A 16,495-nucleotide genomic window follows, 5' to 3' on the forward strand; every position below is an offset into this window, starting at 1 on the left:
CCATGCCTTTCCATTTGTGCCATCTGTTCTTGTAATCAATTTACCTTTTCCATCCACACCAAAACAGGGTAATTAATTACACAAAAAGGAGGCATCTAGATGTGCTTTAAGGTCCCTTCTAGCATAAACGGTTCTATGATATGACAGCACAGGCACTCAGGTTCCCCCATTTGCTGATCTTAGGACACCCCAGACCGCTGGCAGAAGCCTAGCTGGGAGCCACAGTGCCAGCTCAACACCACCCACCACACTACCACTCTGCAGCAGTCCTGCTCTTACACCACACTCAGTACTGGACATTAACAAAGCTTGATGAAAAACTCAAGGGCAATCTTTAGTTCGGAGAAACTCTGCTTTCAAATTTCAGTGTTCCAAAATATGGCTTGCAGAGCATTCCTGGATATACCATTACTCAGATTGCCACTTCCACTGCTGCTAATTCCTTCTCCTCCCAAAAAAACCACCTTGTTCTTTTTATAGCATTTCAGTGAGAAGAATCTCAGCAAATTTGACAAAACATGAACCTGTGATAGCTAGAGCTACTGAATGGGGGGAAAGCTGGAGAAAGATAGGATCAAAAGCATTTTTCATAAAAAAGTAATTTAAAAAAACATACCACAATCCACACAAAGCAAGCTGTTTGCAGAGAGAAGACAAAAGGAATACAATAGCATTACCTATGCAATAGATAGGCAAAATGTTGATTTAAAACAATTACCTCACTAGGAAACACTGGGGGATATCCTCCCCCCAAAAGAATTAAAAGACAGAAAAACTCCCCAAAACTTACCTACACAGTTTTCACTTTTCTCTGTCTCCTACATCTTCACTATTATAAACAGTCTCCCAAATTCCCAAAGTGCCAGCCTCAGTATTTTTAACTCCTGAAGCAGCAGACTGTTCCCTATGAAGGCAGTGCTTCAGACAGACTGAGCTCTGAGGATGTGAGCATGGGGGAGGGAAGCTTCAATATTACAAACCATCCATCAACCACTTCTATAAAGCTCTTTTGTTCCAAGTTCATACTTAGCAACTCAAGGTCAAAACTGATGCTGGAAAATGCAAATCGTAAGTCAACCCAGACTTTCACCCCTACATGTTTTTTTGACCTTAAATGTAAACAACAAACATGCAAAAAGAAATTTTAGCTACACAATCTATTTACATAAAAATGTGTATCAAGGAATATAATCGAATTAAAAGTTACTGTGGATTAATCTACTAATGATAAAGATTAGAAAACCAAAATCAAAATATGCACATTTTGGATAAAAGGTCTTTACTTTTTTGGCTTTCTTACAGTTTGGGAGGTATCACTCAGTTGTTTTCACCTGGTGGAGACTTTTCTGTTTGTTTTTATTTGTTGTTAAGGTTTGCTTTTTAGTTTTGGAGTTTCTTACAGTTTGGGCACAGTCAGTCAATTGTTTTCACCTGATAGGGGCTTTTCTGTCTGGCTTTTTTTTGTTGTTGTTGGGTTTTTTAGTTTTGGGTGGTTGTTTTTTTTTCTTTGATTAAGAGAGAGAGAGACATACACACAGACACACAAGGTTTGATTGAAAGCACCACAGGGAAAACTAACTGGTTTAAAAAACGCCAACCTTTTCCTCTCTGGTAAAAAACAAAGGAACACATCTCTATTAGTCTTTGTCTTTCAGAAGTCCTAGGTCAGATGTGGGCAGCCTTAACAAAGAAGAAAAATAGAAGGTATTACCAAAAAAAAAAAGCAAGGGTTTCATTGCAGCCGAGAAAACAGGATGTATTCCACAGATTACAACTATTCTCCTTAGAAACACAATAGGGGAGAAAAAAAAAAAAATCATTCACGACACTCAAATACTTAAGGCCAGACTTTTCAGTGAACCCCATTTTTGCAAGATTCCACAGCAAAAAGCAACAGAGGTGCCAAATACCTGAGATTACAAGTTTATCCAGTGGGTATTTCCCAGAGGTGCTGTAACAAAAATCAATTTACATGTACAATAGGAAGACAATGTAAGACAAGAGAACTCTGACACAAAACTGTGACCTAGCATTTAAAAATCTCTTAATTTTAGGATGATCTGGCAGTAGTTAGAATTGTCATCCCAAAACTTCTTAGAGTTTTATTCCAAGAGCCTATATATAACATCTTTCATATGGGAAAAGTCCTGCCAAGAGCTTTAAATATAGCTTTATTGAATGCCAGTTTGGCTTCTTCTATGTGAATTTGGACACTTTAACAAGAGTTTATGAACTTGCATTGAAAAAGAAATGAATGTATAACGATAGTTTGCCATCCATGTGTGTAAGTTATGAGTTATGTAAAATACCAGATAATCCTGCAGTATAACATTTTAAAATAAAATTATTTCTCTCCAGTAGCTTTTATTTAGCCCTTAAATCACAAGTTTCATTTAAAGCACCGTCATGCTTGCACAGTCCTGGCAATTAAGGCAGCCTAAAAGATTGCTTACTTAGGGGCAGGATAGGAAAATGTGTTTAATTAGCAGCAACTCAGGCTACTGAGGAACTGCTTTATTTGATCAACTGCTGGGGTGGATGATCAAAAAGGTATTTCCTGTAATTCTCATTGGAGTTTGCTTACTTGCCTCAAGCAAGACGAAGAGCAGAACTATATGGTATGTTTTCTATCCTGCTTAATAAAGCTCCCATCAACAAGCAAAAAATAGGGTACTGTGGATACGTAACCTAGATCCTAGACAGTTTCCAAAAACTTAGCCAAGGACCTTTGTCAGAATTTCAAAAAGAAGCCGCTGCTGAAATTCTTAAGTGTGCGGAAGGGTTGTTCAGGACTCCTCCTGCACACAGTGAATGCTTTTCACTCCCTAAGAGACATTGCCAACAGTATCTGTAAGGTGAGACACTGGAAGTGGTTTCCACTGGAGATAGTTTCCATCTTCCTGAGATTAAGTTTATTACCTTGCCTTTCAACAGAAGCAATAGGTATTTTTATTGACAGTATTAAAGCGCTTCCAAAGAAGCACTGCAAGTTCAGAAGTCCTCAAATAAATAATTATAAATAAAAATAAAAATAAATACTATAAAATATTAATTATCATTTTTATAATATTATTTTTGGCTGCCAGCTTTATTACTTAATTAACTAATACCTTCCCTTACCCATCCTTTTTCAGAAAAATGTGCTAAGACATTTACCTAAGGCCACAGAATACCCCAGCATTCTTGATCAGGAGGTCCATCTTTGGTCCAATCAGCATTCCTCTTGGACAGCCTTCCAGTAAAAAGAGTGTAGTAGTGTTCCTGGTTATAATGCTTTGACAAGAGGCAATGAGCACAAACTGGAATACAAGAAACTCAATTTAAATACACGGAAAACCATTTTTACTAATGAGGGCTGTGGATGTTCCATCCTTGGAGATAGTCAAAACCCAACCGCACACAACCCTCAGCATCTGGCTCACACTCAGCCTGTTCTGAGTAGGGGGTTGGATTAAGTGGTCACAGCCAGAGGGTAGTGATCAATAGCTCAGTGTCCAGAAGGACACGAAGTAGTGGTGTTCCTCAGGAGTCTGTATTGGACCAGTTCTGTTTAATGTCTTCATCAATGACATAGATGAAGAGATTGAGTGCACCCTCAGCATGTTTGCAGATGACACCAAGCTGAGTGGTGCAGCTGACACACCTGAGGGACGGGATGCCATCCAGGGGGACCTGGAAAACCTCAAGAAGTGGGCCCATGGGAACATTATAAGGTTTACCCTTTCAGTTGCAAAGTTCTCAATACATGACCTTTGGTGACTGCTCAAGCAGCCTCAAGAACTTTTTCTTGAATGTTTCATTCCATTCAAACTCACTGTCTCAGCTTCAACAACAACCATCGGGGTGGGGGGAGAAATCAAAAAAAGGTACTGCAGCACACGTCACACAGTTCAAGTATCTCTTATAGCACCCTGTAAATGGAGGTTGTGCTCTACTGCTAACCATGATCATGCAGAATTTTCAGGCTGAGTGATGAGAAAGACTCTGCTCACTTCAGTGTTCACCTACAGAGTTCATACTTGAGCTTGCTATTTGGTGGTATCTGCCTTTTGTCAATCAGTCCTTTTCTGTATTGACTATTTCTGTTAAAAGCTGAGATATCCTGGGATTCTCCCTGATTAGCTCAAACTTCTAGTAGAAATACACCCACGCTTTGATTTGTTGGCAGGATTAAGTTTATTCATATTTTATTTTTATCAGCCACTAATAATAATCTAATTTAGAAATACCTTATGTGCATAGATGTAACTAGTGATAAAGCCAACAGAGCACAAACATGCCAAGCTGACAGGAGCTCAAATGAAGACAAGCTTTTGTCTATCATGACCTAATTCATTTTTCTACCAGTCACACTACACAACGCATTTAAGTCACTTAAATATTTGATGCTTTAACCTGCAGCACATTATCTCTATGTACAACGCTAAATTACTCACTCTTCATCCAACTTTTTACAAGCCGTAGCTATTTCCAGACTGCAGCAAGTTTCACAATTTGCCAGCAAGGTTACTAACAGTAACAAAATGGTTTGTAAGGAAAAAGCTACTGTATTTTGTGTGCTGGGAAAAGGGGTGGGAGGGGAAAACATGCTCAGTTAGAGCAATGGGGTCAAAACAACACGCCTCAAAGAGCACTCCCTCCTGTGCTACATACCACGCTCTTCACGGGGCACATCACAAATTACAGAATTCAAGCCAAACTCAGCAATGAGTGGGAGCAGGCAAGATAATAAGCATTGCAGATGGTTTCGGTCTTCATAACCATCAAGTAGACACGATGTCTCTGTAACAGATACAGACAGAGACTTTTGTAACATGACAAACTAAAAAGCACCAAGAGCTCTATGTTTTTGTGCTATTCTTCACCTCAGGCAAACACCGCATGGATTTCTAATTATCTGCTTTTCCTCTAGACCTCAAGAAAGCCCATAACTGTTGTGAAACTTCTGGTTCTTCAAAACAGACCTTTTTAAACCACACTTAACTAAATTACCGTCTTCTGAGTTCATTTGTATGTGTTAAGACTAGACTGTCTCGGGGCAAAGAGTCTTATAACTCACAGTTAAATCTATAGTGTGGCTGTGCTGTGTAAGTGCTTTCTAATGTTTTAAGGAAATTTGCTATCACAAGCAGGCCAACACTGTAGTTTAACCTTCATTCAGGATAAGTGAGCACAGCTCCCTCCTCTCCATACCAGAGATTTGTTGAAGGGCAGCCCTCTCTTACCGCTGACCACCAAGACAAGGCAGGGCAAGACAACTGCTCACACTCACCTTGTTTTCTCCAGCTTTCCTATCTTTCCTGAAGGTAAAGATCATGATTAAAGATTACAATTCCATTTATTTCATAATTATTATATAACTGCAACTGTAATTTCAAAATCAACTGCAATAAGTATTTACGCTGAAACCACCCCTGTCACGATCATGCTTGCCTCCCCACAACGAGATAAACGCTACATGATGCTTCCCAGGATTTCGGGAAGCGCTGAGGCAGAGCCACTTCGGCACATGTTGCACAACTGGGGCCCAGCTGCAGCCCAAAGGGGTCAGGGCCCCCCCTCTCCATGGGACTGCTCCCTGCAGAGCTCAGGCTGTCCCAGCCTGCCCAACAGGACTGCACACGCTCTCCACTGCGAGGGCAGCAGCCAGAGATACAGAGAAGGGTGTTGGCCCCGTGGAGATCAGTTGCTATACCAGTTTCCCATATCTTGGTTTCCATCAAGGTCCCGAACGCAACTGGTACAAAACCCTTCAGTTCTAACCCCATTATCACCCATTTCCTCCCATACCCATTGCCTACAGCATGCATTCAGCCATGCAGAATGACTTTTTATGATAAGAATCATTATACCTCAAAATACTCAATCTTCTATCATACACACACACTGTTAAAATAAAGCTAGCAGGAGGAACCACATGGTAACTACCTGTCTTTATTTTAACAGAGCAAGAAAATAGCTCAACAAACAAGTTTTAGAAAACTGCATCTAAACTAACACACCAAGACATATTATGAACATTACTGCATTTTCATTCTCTTTCTTCCTCATGACAAATGTAGAAAAAACTTATTTCTTTCTCATATTTAAAATATTAAAGTTCACATAATAGTCTCTGTGTTTCCAACGCTACAAATCAAAATAGTATAAAGGAGACTATAATCATATACTTAACTGCATTATTGTTCATATACACATTGACATGTATCTTCAATCCTACAGAGTGACTATCTCCAGAAATTCTTGGATTCTTCTGCAAAGAAATATTTTTTCAGTGTCTAGTACATATACTGGAGGGAGGAAAAAAAAATTCAAAATTTGAATAGAAAGGATTTTATTTGCCTCATGTCCAGAATAATGGGCAGTGGATCTTGCTGTGTAATCAATCCAGCTTTGCTTCTAAATTTAAAATCAAATATCACAGTTAACAAAAAGTTTGGTAAGAGCTTGTTTCCATTTTCTGGTAGAAGGGCTCTTTTCTTCTAATTCAAATTGTTTTAAGCAGCTCTAAGGACATAACAACAACCTCTAAGGCTAACAACATTTTGAGATTTTTTTTTTTTAACATTTAGGTACTGCATTAGCTAAACATCATTTGGTTTCTCAAGCCTCACAAGTAGATTCAGTTTTCACCATCAACAAGATACTGAATAGGAAGGGAAAGCCAATGCCACTTGCTTTGGAGCTCTTCCCTCCCATACAACAGGAACAAAAGGTGCCACTAGAGATAACGCACAGATCTTCCTGTAAGCCAACTCCATCTGTTGCCAAAAGCCAAAACTTGCTAAAGTAGAAAATAAAAGACAGATATCCATTTGCAAGGAGAAAGACTGAGCTTCCTTTCTTACTCCAACCCAAGATTTTGACAAACCTTACCAGAGTAACAACCAGACACAGATGTATGTATGTAAGCCAGTGAGCAGCAATATTTACCCCATCCCTTAAAAGCTAATGAGAGCTCATCTGTAGACAGCATTTTGACACTAAAAGGAAAAAAGATTAGGAGGAACAAGGAGAAAGAAAAGCATTCAAGTACAACCCATTACCATATAAAGCATAGTGTAGAAACCTCATTTTCATTTTCCATTTGGCCATTCAACCAGAAAAAAAAAACAACAAACTTAAAAAGTTTTAAAACTTCCACCATTGTCACTATTACTCAATATGCTCAAAATCTCTATCATTTTTCCACTATGATAAAGATTAACATTTATTGCTAGTAGAAAAAAAAAGTGACTCAGTTCTTCAGATAGCATCCATAGTTCCAATATACTTCAGGAGGCATCTGTTATAGTCCTAATCTCTGAAAAGTAGGAGCTAAGTTAATTAAAAAATTACAACCTTAGAATAATCAAAATTTGCTTAGCTAGGCTACAGCCTGATTACAGTAAAAGGAATGTCCAATCAACCAACTTAATAGATATACTTCTTATCAAGATTTCAAATTAAAATAGAACTGCTGATTGCCTGTAGATTAGGGAAACTAAATCTACCGAAACATTAGAATGCTCTATAAGTTCAAAAGTCATAAGAACTCAGGCACAGATACATATTAAAGTTAATTCTTTTGAGGTTTTTTTTTACGTCAAGTAATACCTTGATACTCTCACTTCCACCACTGTAATGGTGTAAATGGTTTTGCTCTTGGTTTATACTCCTATAGCAGAGCAATAGACATGTTTGGAAAGGAAGCAATAAAAATGAAGAAAGGGACATACTCAAGCAGAATTAAAACTAATTATGGTGCTATCCATTGTGCCACAATCCCAGCCAGGAAGGCCTTTCACAGGGGCTAACACCAAGGGGTATGAAATGGAGGGGTGAGAGGGGATATCATGAGAAAGCCAGAAGCTCCATCAAATTTCACCCTTCCCTGTCTCCACCTCCCATCCCTTCACCTTCTTCCCCACTAACCCAACCAACTATCAGGCCTGCAGAGTGTTGTATTTGAGGAAGGGGAGATGCTCAAGGCCAGTTTTAACAGGCACAACATGGGTGGTGAGGTGCAGAGAAGACGCTGAAACTGTCAGACCTCAGAACAGGCGGGGCTGAAGATGGAGAGGCAGCTCAGAGAACACGTAGGGTGGAAAGTCTAAAGAAAATGAGGAAGAGAAAACAAGAAGAAAGAAATTTTAAAAATTAATCGGATCTTAACCTAAAAACTGTGCAGTCCAGTGGCTTCAACAAGGAAATTACCAAGAGAAGTTATGACAAGGCAATTACTTGGCGCTGCCTTTCTCTGAAGGAGTAACTACCCTGCCTCCAGATTGCACAGCACCCTAAGCTCAATCACATTCAGTAGGACCTTAAACATTTATATTCTAACTACTCCTAAAGGGCAATAAAATCTCATATGCACAATGCTGATTAAAGGACAAGAGGCCAATAAATAAATAAATAAATAAATAAAACCTAACTTAACCACCATAATTCACAAATGACGAAGAGAAAAAAAACCACAACAGCCTAAAGCCAGAAGCAACCCTGCCCAACTAAAACATGGTAGGATATAAGCACAAACAACTTGCAAAGTCCACCCACATTAATCTGTGCTAAACCCACAGGTAGCAAGATATTTTTTCTAGTCTCTTAAGTGGCGTATCATCCAGGCTTTCTGGAGACTGCCATCCAACCAGCAGGTTTCCTATCCAACCTACAGCCAAGAACAACATTTAATTAGCATCTTTAATTGATCTTGTTAACTGTTAGGGTGGACAGCTTTGATCTCGCCTGCTGATAGCTAGTTTAGGACTACAAAAGAAACTGGGGCTTTGCATAATTGCCAGGCTTTCAATGTGCATTTTTTAATTCCTTCTACTTCTCAATCTCCCTTTCTGTTTGTGCTGCACTAGCGCTTCTGATAACAGGAACCAAAGCACATGCCTTCATTTATCGTATCATTTTTTTGAGCATGAAGGGGAAAAAAAGAAACATGAGAAAAGGGGAATTGCCACTCCTTCACCCAGAAACATGGAAAAGGGACAGGAATTACCATAGTGAATCTGGCCTGGGCAACATTAAGCACACTATCCTGTGGCTGATGGCAGCCAGCACCAAACACTTCAACGGAAGATGCAGGAATCGTTAACAATATGTGGGATAATCTGCTCCCCATCCCCCTTGAAAGCCTCATCTGACTTTCCACTGATTAGAGGCTGGTTTAAATTCCAGGACAAAGGTTTTGAGGAATTTCAGTGGCTTTCCACTATGTTGTTTTATGTTTGTTAATAGGTTCATCCAAAAAAAAAAAAAAAAGCCTCTTCTGCAGGAGATTCGTATTAGCAGCTTTAGGAGAGAAGCCCGCAAGACCAAGGTTACTAGCTCACACTCAAACAAGCTGAGACTGTGCCAATACTAATAGGAAAAGAAACTTCTGAAGACATTTTAGTGTATCTTAAAATATCTAGCAACCTTCAAAATAGACCCTAATTGAAAACAACTAAATACAAGTATGTTTAATTCATTAACTACCTCTCCTAAACACTGTTTTCCTGAATGATCAAGCCAATCATAAGATCTACGGAAATAAACGTTCATAGGTGGTGTATAATAGGTTCTGAGCAATGTACAAAGCAGCTCTACATTTCAGCCAAAGAGTGTCAACTGTTTTCAAAACAGCAAGCCAAACCCTCATCAAACTGAATTCAGCTGGAGCTTTGCCACTCAGCAGGACAACGACTTGGCCCACCATCCCCATGGGAAATCTTTTTCTAACTCAGACTTTCTTCCTGCTTATTTCAAACAAAATCTCCTTTGGATCAGGTTGAATTTCCACAGATAATTAGTCTTGCACTAGCTAAATAAAACAAGAGTTATATTGCTTCTGAGTAGCAAACTGAATAATTACAACAGGGTAAAAGAGAAAATTCCTTCTTTTTTTTTCCCAAGGAGAACTTAGGAATTAACTGTTTAACATGGTTGAACTTTGCTGTCGAATCTTTGTATTACGTGGCAACAGAGAGAAGTACCACAGTGGAGTCATCTCAAGCATCTGCAGAGTATCACAGATGAACTGTAGCTCCCAAATATTGCTAGAACAGAATTCTTCACCTGAGAGCCTGTCTTTTCTTACCAAAGCTTTCTCAACAGCACACCATGGTTTTGGTGGTTGGTTTGGGGTTTTTCGTTCTGATGTGGTTGGTTTTCTTTTGGGGGGAAGGGGAGGTGTTGTCTGGCTTTTTTTTTTTTTCTAAACCTTTTTCTAAAGAAGGTTTGTCCTTGTTGTTGCAGGATGATGAACATCTTGTATTCTCTGACCTTACACCAGAAACTACAGAAAGTCAGCCAGCCCCTTCATCTCTTGCTTACTGCTGATACTGTCTCAAATAATGCTCACTTTTGGTGGCTAGGGATGGAGGAGGGGTTTCCCTAGGAATAAGCTGAATAAAGCTTCCTGTTCGGCTAAAGCAGGAAATGTGCCCCAGTACTGCCTTGCACACAAAGAGTGGAAAATACTTACTAAACAAAATAGCAGGAGATGAAGTGTAAACTGGATTGGCCTTCCATCATGCAGACAAATTGAAAGCCATAGTCCCCACCCCCCAAGCTCTCTTGCATTAATGTGCTTAAACTTGGAGAAAAAAAAAACAAAAACAAACCCATACATATGTGTACACATTCTGCATCAAAATCAAATTATTATACTGTGCCTTTAAAACCAAACACTGAAGGATTTTAAACAACAACAACACTAATTAGGAGGTATCATTTCCTCCCTCCCACAGAATCTGTTTCTTCTTGTTAGAACAGGAGGTACAACTGGCCAAACCCCATCCTACTACTGGAGAAACTGAACCAGAAGTTGTCATTAGGTTAACCTCCCAACATCTCTCTCAAAACATTTCTTCAGAAAGACTTTAAAGTAAATAGCATAGAAGATGGAAGGGACAGCATTTCAGACTGTCGAATCATTAGGATCCAAAGAAAAGAACAGTACTATTAATTTTTGTATAAATATTGGCAGATGGTAGAAGACAAATATTAACGGAAAAAAACCATCCTTCCTCACAAGAGCTGGCCTGGTAATTCATGCAAGACTTCTCTACTGCCATCATATGCCTTTTGATGAGCTCTGATCACTTCAAAGAGGTGCTTGTCCTCACCCATCCTGACGTTTAAGGACTGAAAGTGATGAAAAACTGCATCACCTAATGCTAGGTCACAGCTACTGACGCACACTGTTAGAAAATGAAAAGCTGTTAGGCAAGTCCCGTGGTGCAAAACATATTCCAGCAGCTGGATGCTGGAAATATATGACAAAACATCACACAAAATAGCAACACACATAAGCTTAATGAAAACCTGATGAAAAAAGTATTAAATCTAATTAATTCTCTAGACGCTGAGCTGAACTCAGCTGACCTAAGGTATACTGTATACTACACTTGAATTTTATAAACCATCTTGAGCCATTAGTGCCTCCTACCATCAGGAGTTATAAACCAGTCATCAGCCCATGGGGACATGTCTCATCATATTTTGTTGTCCCTTCTTATGGCACAACACCCTGTTCATCATGCAAAGTTCAAATAAATACATTCACCTTAAAAATATCCTTGTATTGAAATAGAGTCAAGCACAAGTTTCTCAGTTGAAGGGCATAAAGAGAAGCTTCTCTACCACCCTAGACAAAAAGTTTAAGATAGCCAAACCAGAGAGAGCAGAGTCAGTGGTGATCTCCCAGAAAAATCAACCATCACCAAGACTGCATACATCTGAAAGCTACCTTCAATATCCTGAAGTGGATGTGAAATTAAAACTCTCTGAGTACATATGGCATGCCAATACAAAATCCTCAGAAAGCAGGTCTCTCAGTTGAATGGCATGGCAGAATTACAGCCACTCTTGACAGATGGGGACATTAACCCCTAGTAAGGATTGCAAAGGTGTAGCACCTAGTGCAATACAGCACATCCTTAACCAGTTTGCCACATCACAAAGTTCCTCCCATGTGGAGCAATGAATGGATGTCCTTGAACTAATCCATTCACTTCAGGATACCAAGGAGTATATAACAGAAAAGAATCAGCAGAAATAATTTGAGACACATTTACCTATTAATACTCTAATATCTATATCTAGGAGCATATGGATCCTACACACACGCAAGGACACACCGTACAGACAGACAAGCAAACACAGTGAACAAATGCAGAGAATGACTAACCAAAGACAAAGAGCTTTGTTGTGCCTGCTTTCCCTCCCTCACACCCCTGCCTGTGCTCGGAGATGAACAAATACTAATGGACTCCTGTTATCTGAAGGGTACTGCATGGAAACTTTACTTTGAAACAAAATTATGATAGTACAAAAATAAGAAACTCCCAAAATTTCAAAGTATGTACTTTTCCCAAGCGCCATGGACATACATAGCATATCTTCTACCAGCTGCCAGTCTGCAGCTACTTCTCAAGAAGTGGTTGTGACCCAGATTTGAAGTTTGCTAGTCCTCTTCTGGTCCTTCCCATACAACATCATACTGGGATCACAAAAATCACTCTGGGACCCTCAGTTCCAAGAGGAAATTATTGTTGGGGCCCCACAAAGAGAACAAAAGCCATTTATTCAAGTAGAAATAAATTACCCTTGATTTGAAAAGCAGGTGTACAATGTCCCATCCCGTCATCCTGAAAGCCACAGCAAAATACTTAAATCATCTGTCATGCTACACCTGTGTATGTAAATGTGCACCACAAGAGGCACAGTAGTTTACAATATTTGCCCCACAAGGTTTATGATTAGTAAGAATCTAGTAAATGGGAAAGCAATTAAATTTGTTGACAATCCTCATTGTTCTTATAGTCCTGCACCAGCAAACATCTTTCTCCATGAGGCTTCCATATCTTCAAAAATGGGAAGGAAAAATGCCCCTTGTTGCTGTTCCCAAAAAAAGACAGCATTATTAAACCGTTCTCTTTGTTTTGCATATATTTCCCTTAAACGTCAGAAACAGCATTAAACTTGCAGACAAGCCTTGACAGCTTGCATTGTAGAGATATTCATGATTCTAACTACAACTGATGGTCCTACCTGATCTCCTTGGCCAGATTACAATAACTAGAAAGTCCACAAGAAGAGAATTGTCATGGCTTTATGTGCAACTTCAGATCAAAATGCTTAGCTTACACATCAGTTCCTGGCGACTGATAGGCAAATAAAATAACCTTCCTTCACAAACAAACAAAAAAGTCAAAAAACCAAACCAAACCCAAAAAAACCTAAAAAATATATTAGCAAGAAATAATCATTATTTCTCTTCGACTTCAACAGATAAGCTCTTTGAAAAGTAAATATTAGGAGCAGCAGTGCAGCTTTCAAGAAGTAAAACTGAATTGACAGCAGAGGTGCCACTTAGCAAAGAATTTAAAATCAAACAGAGAAAGCCAAACAGAAGAACTGCGTCCAGTTTTGGGCATTACAATGACAAGAACAAAGATCATCAAATTAAAAGCAATAACAGGCTTAGCCCAAAGAACTGAGCTGTAACAACAACAACAAAAAGTAGCAAATATATAATTTGTGCAAAATGATGACTAAGAGAGGATACAATAACTAAGAGTGATACATGTAGAATTTCAAGGTTTGCACAGCGCAGCACTAGCCTTATTTCACCCTTCCCTTTAGATGCATTGCATATGTGTACGGTAATCACTAGCACCTTAGTTATATTGAGATAAATAAATACCACTTTCTATCAGGACATTAACATGATTAACATGATATACCACCATACTGCAGGTATGCCTAGTAATAACATGTTCTCATTTCAAGTCTGACTGCACCATGCCATGCCAGATGAACATAACTATATTGGCAGAAAAGGGAATACCTGTCCTGGTGAGGAAGAAATGCTTCTTAAATTTGTCACACAATTACAAAGCACCAAAAAAGTAAAAGTAGTTATCACAAAACTTGAGCCTCACACAAAACTTGAGCCAAACCATAAGATTTGGTAAGGATGATGAAGGTGTCCTCCTTTGAAGAAACCGTATACTTCACTATACCATAAGGAATAATTCCACAATGAAACCCACACAGGGTTTACACACTTTGAATCTTATCTGTGAAAGGCCTTCCTTAACAGTTTTGCTCGTATGCAAAGTAAGCTTTCTACTTCCATTCAAAAGAAAACTATTGGTGGTCTATGAGCAGCAACCCTATGTAGACTGGGGCTTTACACCTTATACAGCTGCCACAAAAGTTGCAACACAGTTCCTTGGGCTCCTGAATGTTTCTAGCACATTGAGAAAGCTAAACTGATGTTGTAAGCCATCTTTCACATTGCCTGTTGGGAGCTTGGCCATGCAAAACAAAACCCTGTGTACCACATACGATTCTTACTTTCTCCAAAATTGGGTCAAGCTCAGGAAAAAACAAACACTCTTCCAATAACTCTGTGTAGGTGTACAATTAATCACTTCTGAGGGCACTTTGCAGGCTATAAAAGAAACTTTAAATCCACCTCCCCATGATGCCACTACTTAGGAGTCTGAGCATGAACCTAGATTTTGCTGCTTGTACTTCGTATGAAGTTGAAAATACAAGTTTGGGATCAGTGCTGCACAAAGAACAGAAGCTTGGGAGAACCGAGAGACGCAAAATCAGCTGCAAAGTAGATCCAAGTTTCTATTTACTGAGGTCTTCCCATGCACACACAAAAGAATTAATCAGGCATGTGGGCTGACCTGTCAGAAGCTCCGCTGATCCCAAGTTTAGCACAAACCCGGCATAAACACACAAACAAACTCCCCCGGGATCACCACGCTATCACCTCCCGGCGCTGGCAGTGCTGGCGGTCCCCATCCCCCGGCCAGCCCGCCCTGCGGACACGTTCTCCCGAGCGAGTCGGGGTTCCGCCAGGCAGAAGCGCTGGGAAAACACCCGCAGTCACCGGCTCCGCACGCTGACACCGCCCCTCCCGCCGGGGCGGGCGACATCCAGCGCCGGAGCCGCCGGGACAGAGCCCAGGGCCAGGTCACCGGGCGGGGGATAAGCAGAACCGCGCTGCAGTCCGGGGGACCCGGGAGGAGCCGCGGTGGGACCGGGAGCGGCCGCCGCCACCTGAGCACGGAAAAAGCGAGACGGGGACGCTTAAGTTTCCCCTCTTTCACTTCTTTTTTAAATAAATAAATAAATAACTAAATCCCAGCCTACCGCACCAACCGCTCCGCCACCGGGCGGGCGCCCTCCGGCCAGTCCTCCCGCTCCCCGAGCCGACCCGCCACCGTCCCGGCCGAGCTCGCAGAGCCAGGGAAGGGTGGTACTCACGGATCTTGACTTTGCGGTGGTCGAGGCGGGCGAGCAGCTCCTCCAGGGCGCCGAGGCGGCGCTGGAGCCGGGCGTTGCGGTGGCAGAGGGAGTCCGCCTCGCTGAGGATCCCGCCGAAGATGTCGCCAGCACAGCGAGAGAGGTCGGAGAGCTGCATCAGCAGCGACACCAGCGCGTACGAGCTGACCTGCTCCAGCGTCCCGAAGAGCGGCACCGCGCCGCGGCGGCGCCCGCCGCCCCCCTCCGCCGCCCCGGCGGGGTCTCCCGGCGCCGGGCCGCCCCGCTCCGCGCCATCCCCGCCGGCCTCCTCCAACCTGCACAGCTTCAGCGGCTCCAGCGTCCGCAGCGGGAACGGCATCGCGGCCGGGGCAGGGGGGGCAGCGCCGGGAACGGCAGAGGGAGAAGCTAGGCGTCCCCGGCACGAAAAGTCTTCATCCGCGCAGCGGCCGCGGTGACAAAAGTTCAGAGAGATGAGAGGGAGGGAAAGGAGGGAGAACAGCACAACAACAACAAATGAATCGGAGCGGGTTGGGCGGCCGGGCTACACGCTTCGGGGCCGGGGGGGAGCTGCCGCCGCCGCCTCGGCGGAGGGGAAGCCCCGCGCGGCGCTCATGTGCGGGAGCGGCCCCCGGGGGCGGGAGCGGCCCCGGCAGGAGGGAGGGGATGGGAGGGGAGAGGAGAGGAGGGGGAGAGGAGCGGGGCGCAGCACCGCCGCACGGCGGGCCCGGGGACAGCCCGAGGCGGCCGGGAGACAAGAAAAAGCCCGGCTTTCTCTCCCTGAAGTGGGGATGGGGCGGGAGAAAGAGGAGGAAGCGTGGGAGGGGGACTGAAGCGCCCTGGATGTGGCCACTAAGGAAGAAAGCCAGACAGAGAAGGAGGAGAGAGAAAGAGCCCGGACCAGCCCCACCTGGGGAACCCCGCGCTGTTGCAGGCACTTTTCTGAACGCACCAAACTCCCAACCCGGAAAGCGAGAGCAGGAAAAAGAGGAGGAGGGAGAGAAGGGAGGGGAACCTCCACGAACCTGGGAAAAGCAAAAGAGGCCGCCGCCTACCTGTGGCTTCCCAAACTGGAGTCTCACCCTTCTCGGCCAGCCAACAGCTAAGGTAGCTCCTCCTGGTCCGGCCCCGCGGCGCGGCGTTGGGGCCAGCGGGACTCCCCAGGGCGAAGCCAGCCCCTCCGGCCTCCCCTGCTCGGCGAAAGGGGCCAAGCAGGAGAGGGGGCGGGTCT

The 16,495-nt window shown here is 42.5% G+C and overlaps 1 protein-coding gene across 6 annotated transcripts in view; it reads right to left on the reverse strand.

Moving 5' to 3' along the window:
* NHSL1 (NHS like 1) overlaps nt 1-16,495 on the reverse strand; it is a 182,867-nt gene extending 166,372 nt beyond the window's left edge. For 4 of the 6 annotated variants that reach the window (XM_027633310.1, XM_027633304.1, XM_027633296.1 and 1 more), the window contains exon 1: nt 15,268-15,807. In XM_027633310.1, coding sequence (XP_027489111.1) covers nt 15,268-15,625 — 358 coding nt within the window. In that variant the 5' untranslated portion in view covers nt 15,626-15,807. Of the gene's footprint in view, nt 1-15,267; nt 15,811-16,319 lie in introns of those variants that run through there. The other 2 variants (XM_027633290.1, XM_027633345.1) reach the window with 2 other exon arrangements.

Source organism: Corapipo altera, unplaced genomic scaffold, assembly GCF_003945725.1.
Source record: "Corapipo altera isolate COAL_440 unplaced genomic scaffold, ASM394572v1 2b, whole genome shotgun sequence".
In the NCBI taxonomy this organism is placed as follows: domain Eukaryota; kingdom Metazoa; phylum Chordata; class Aves; order Passeriformes; family Pipridae; genus Corapipo; species Corapipo altera.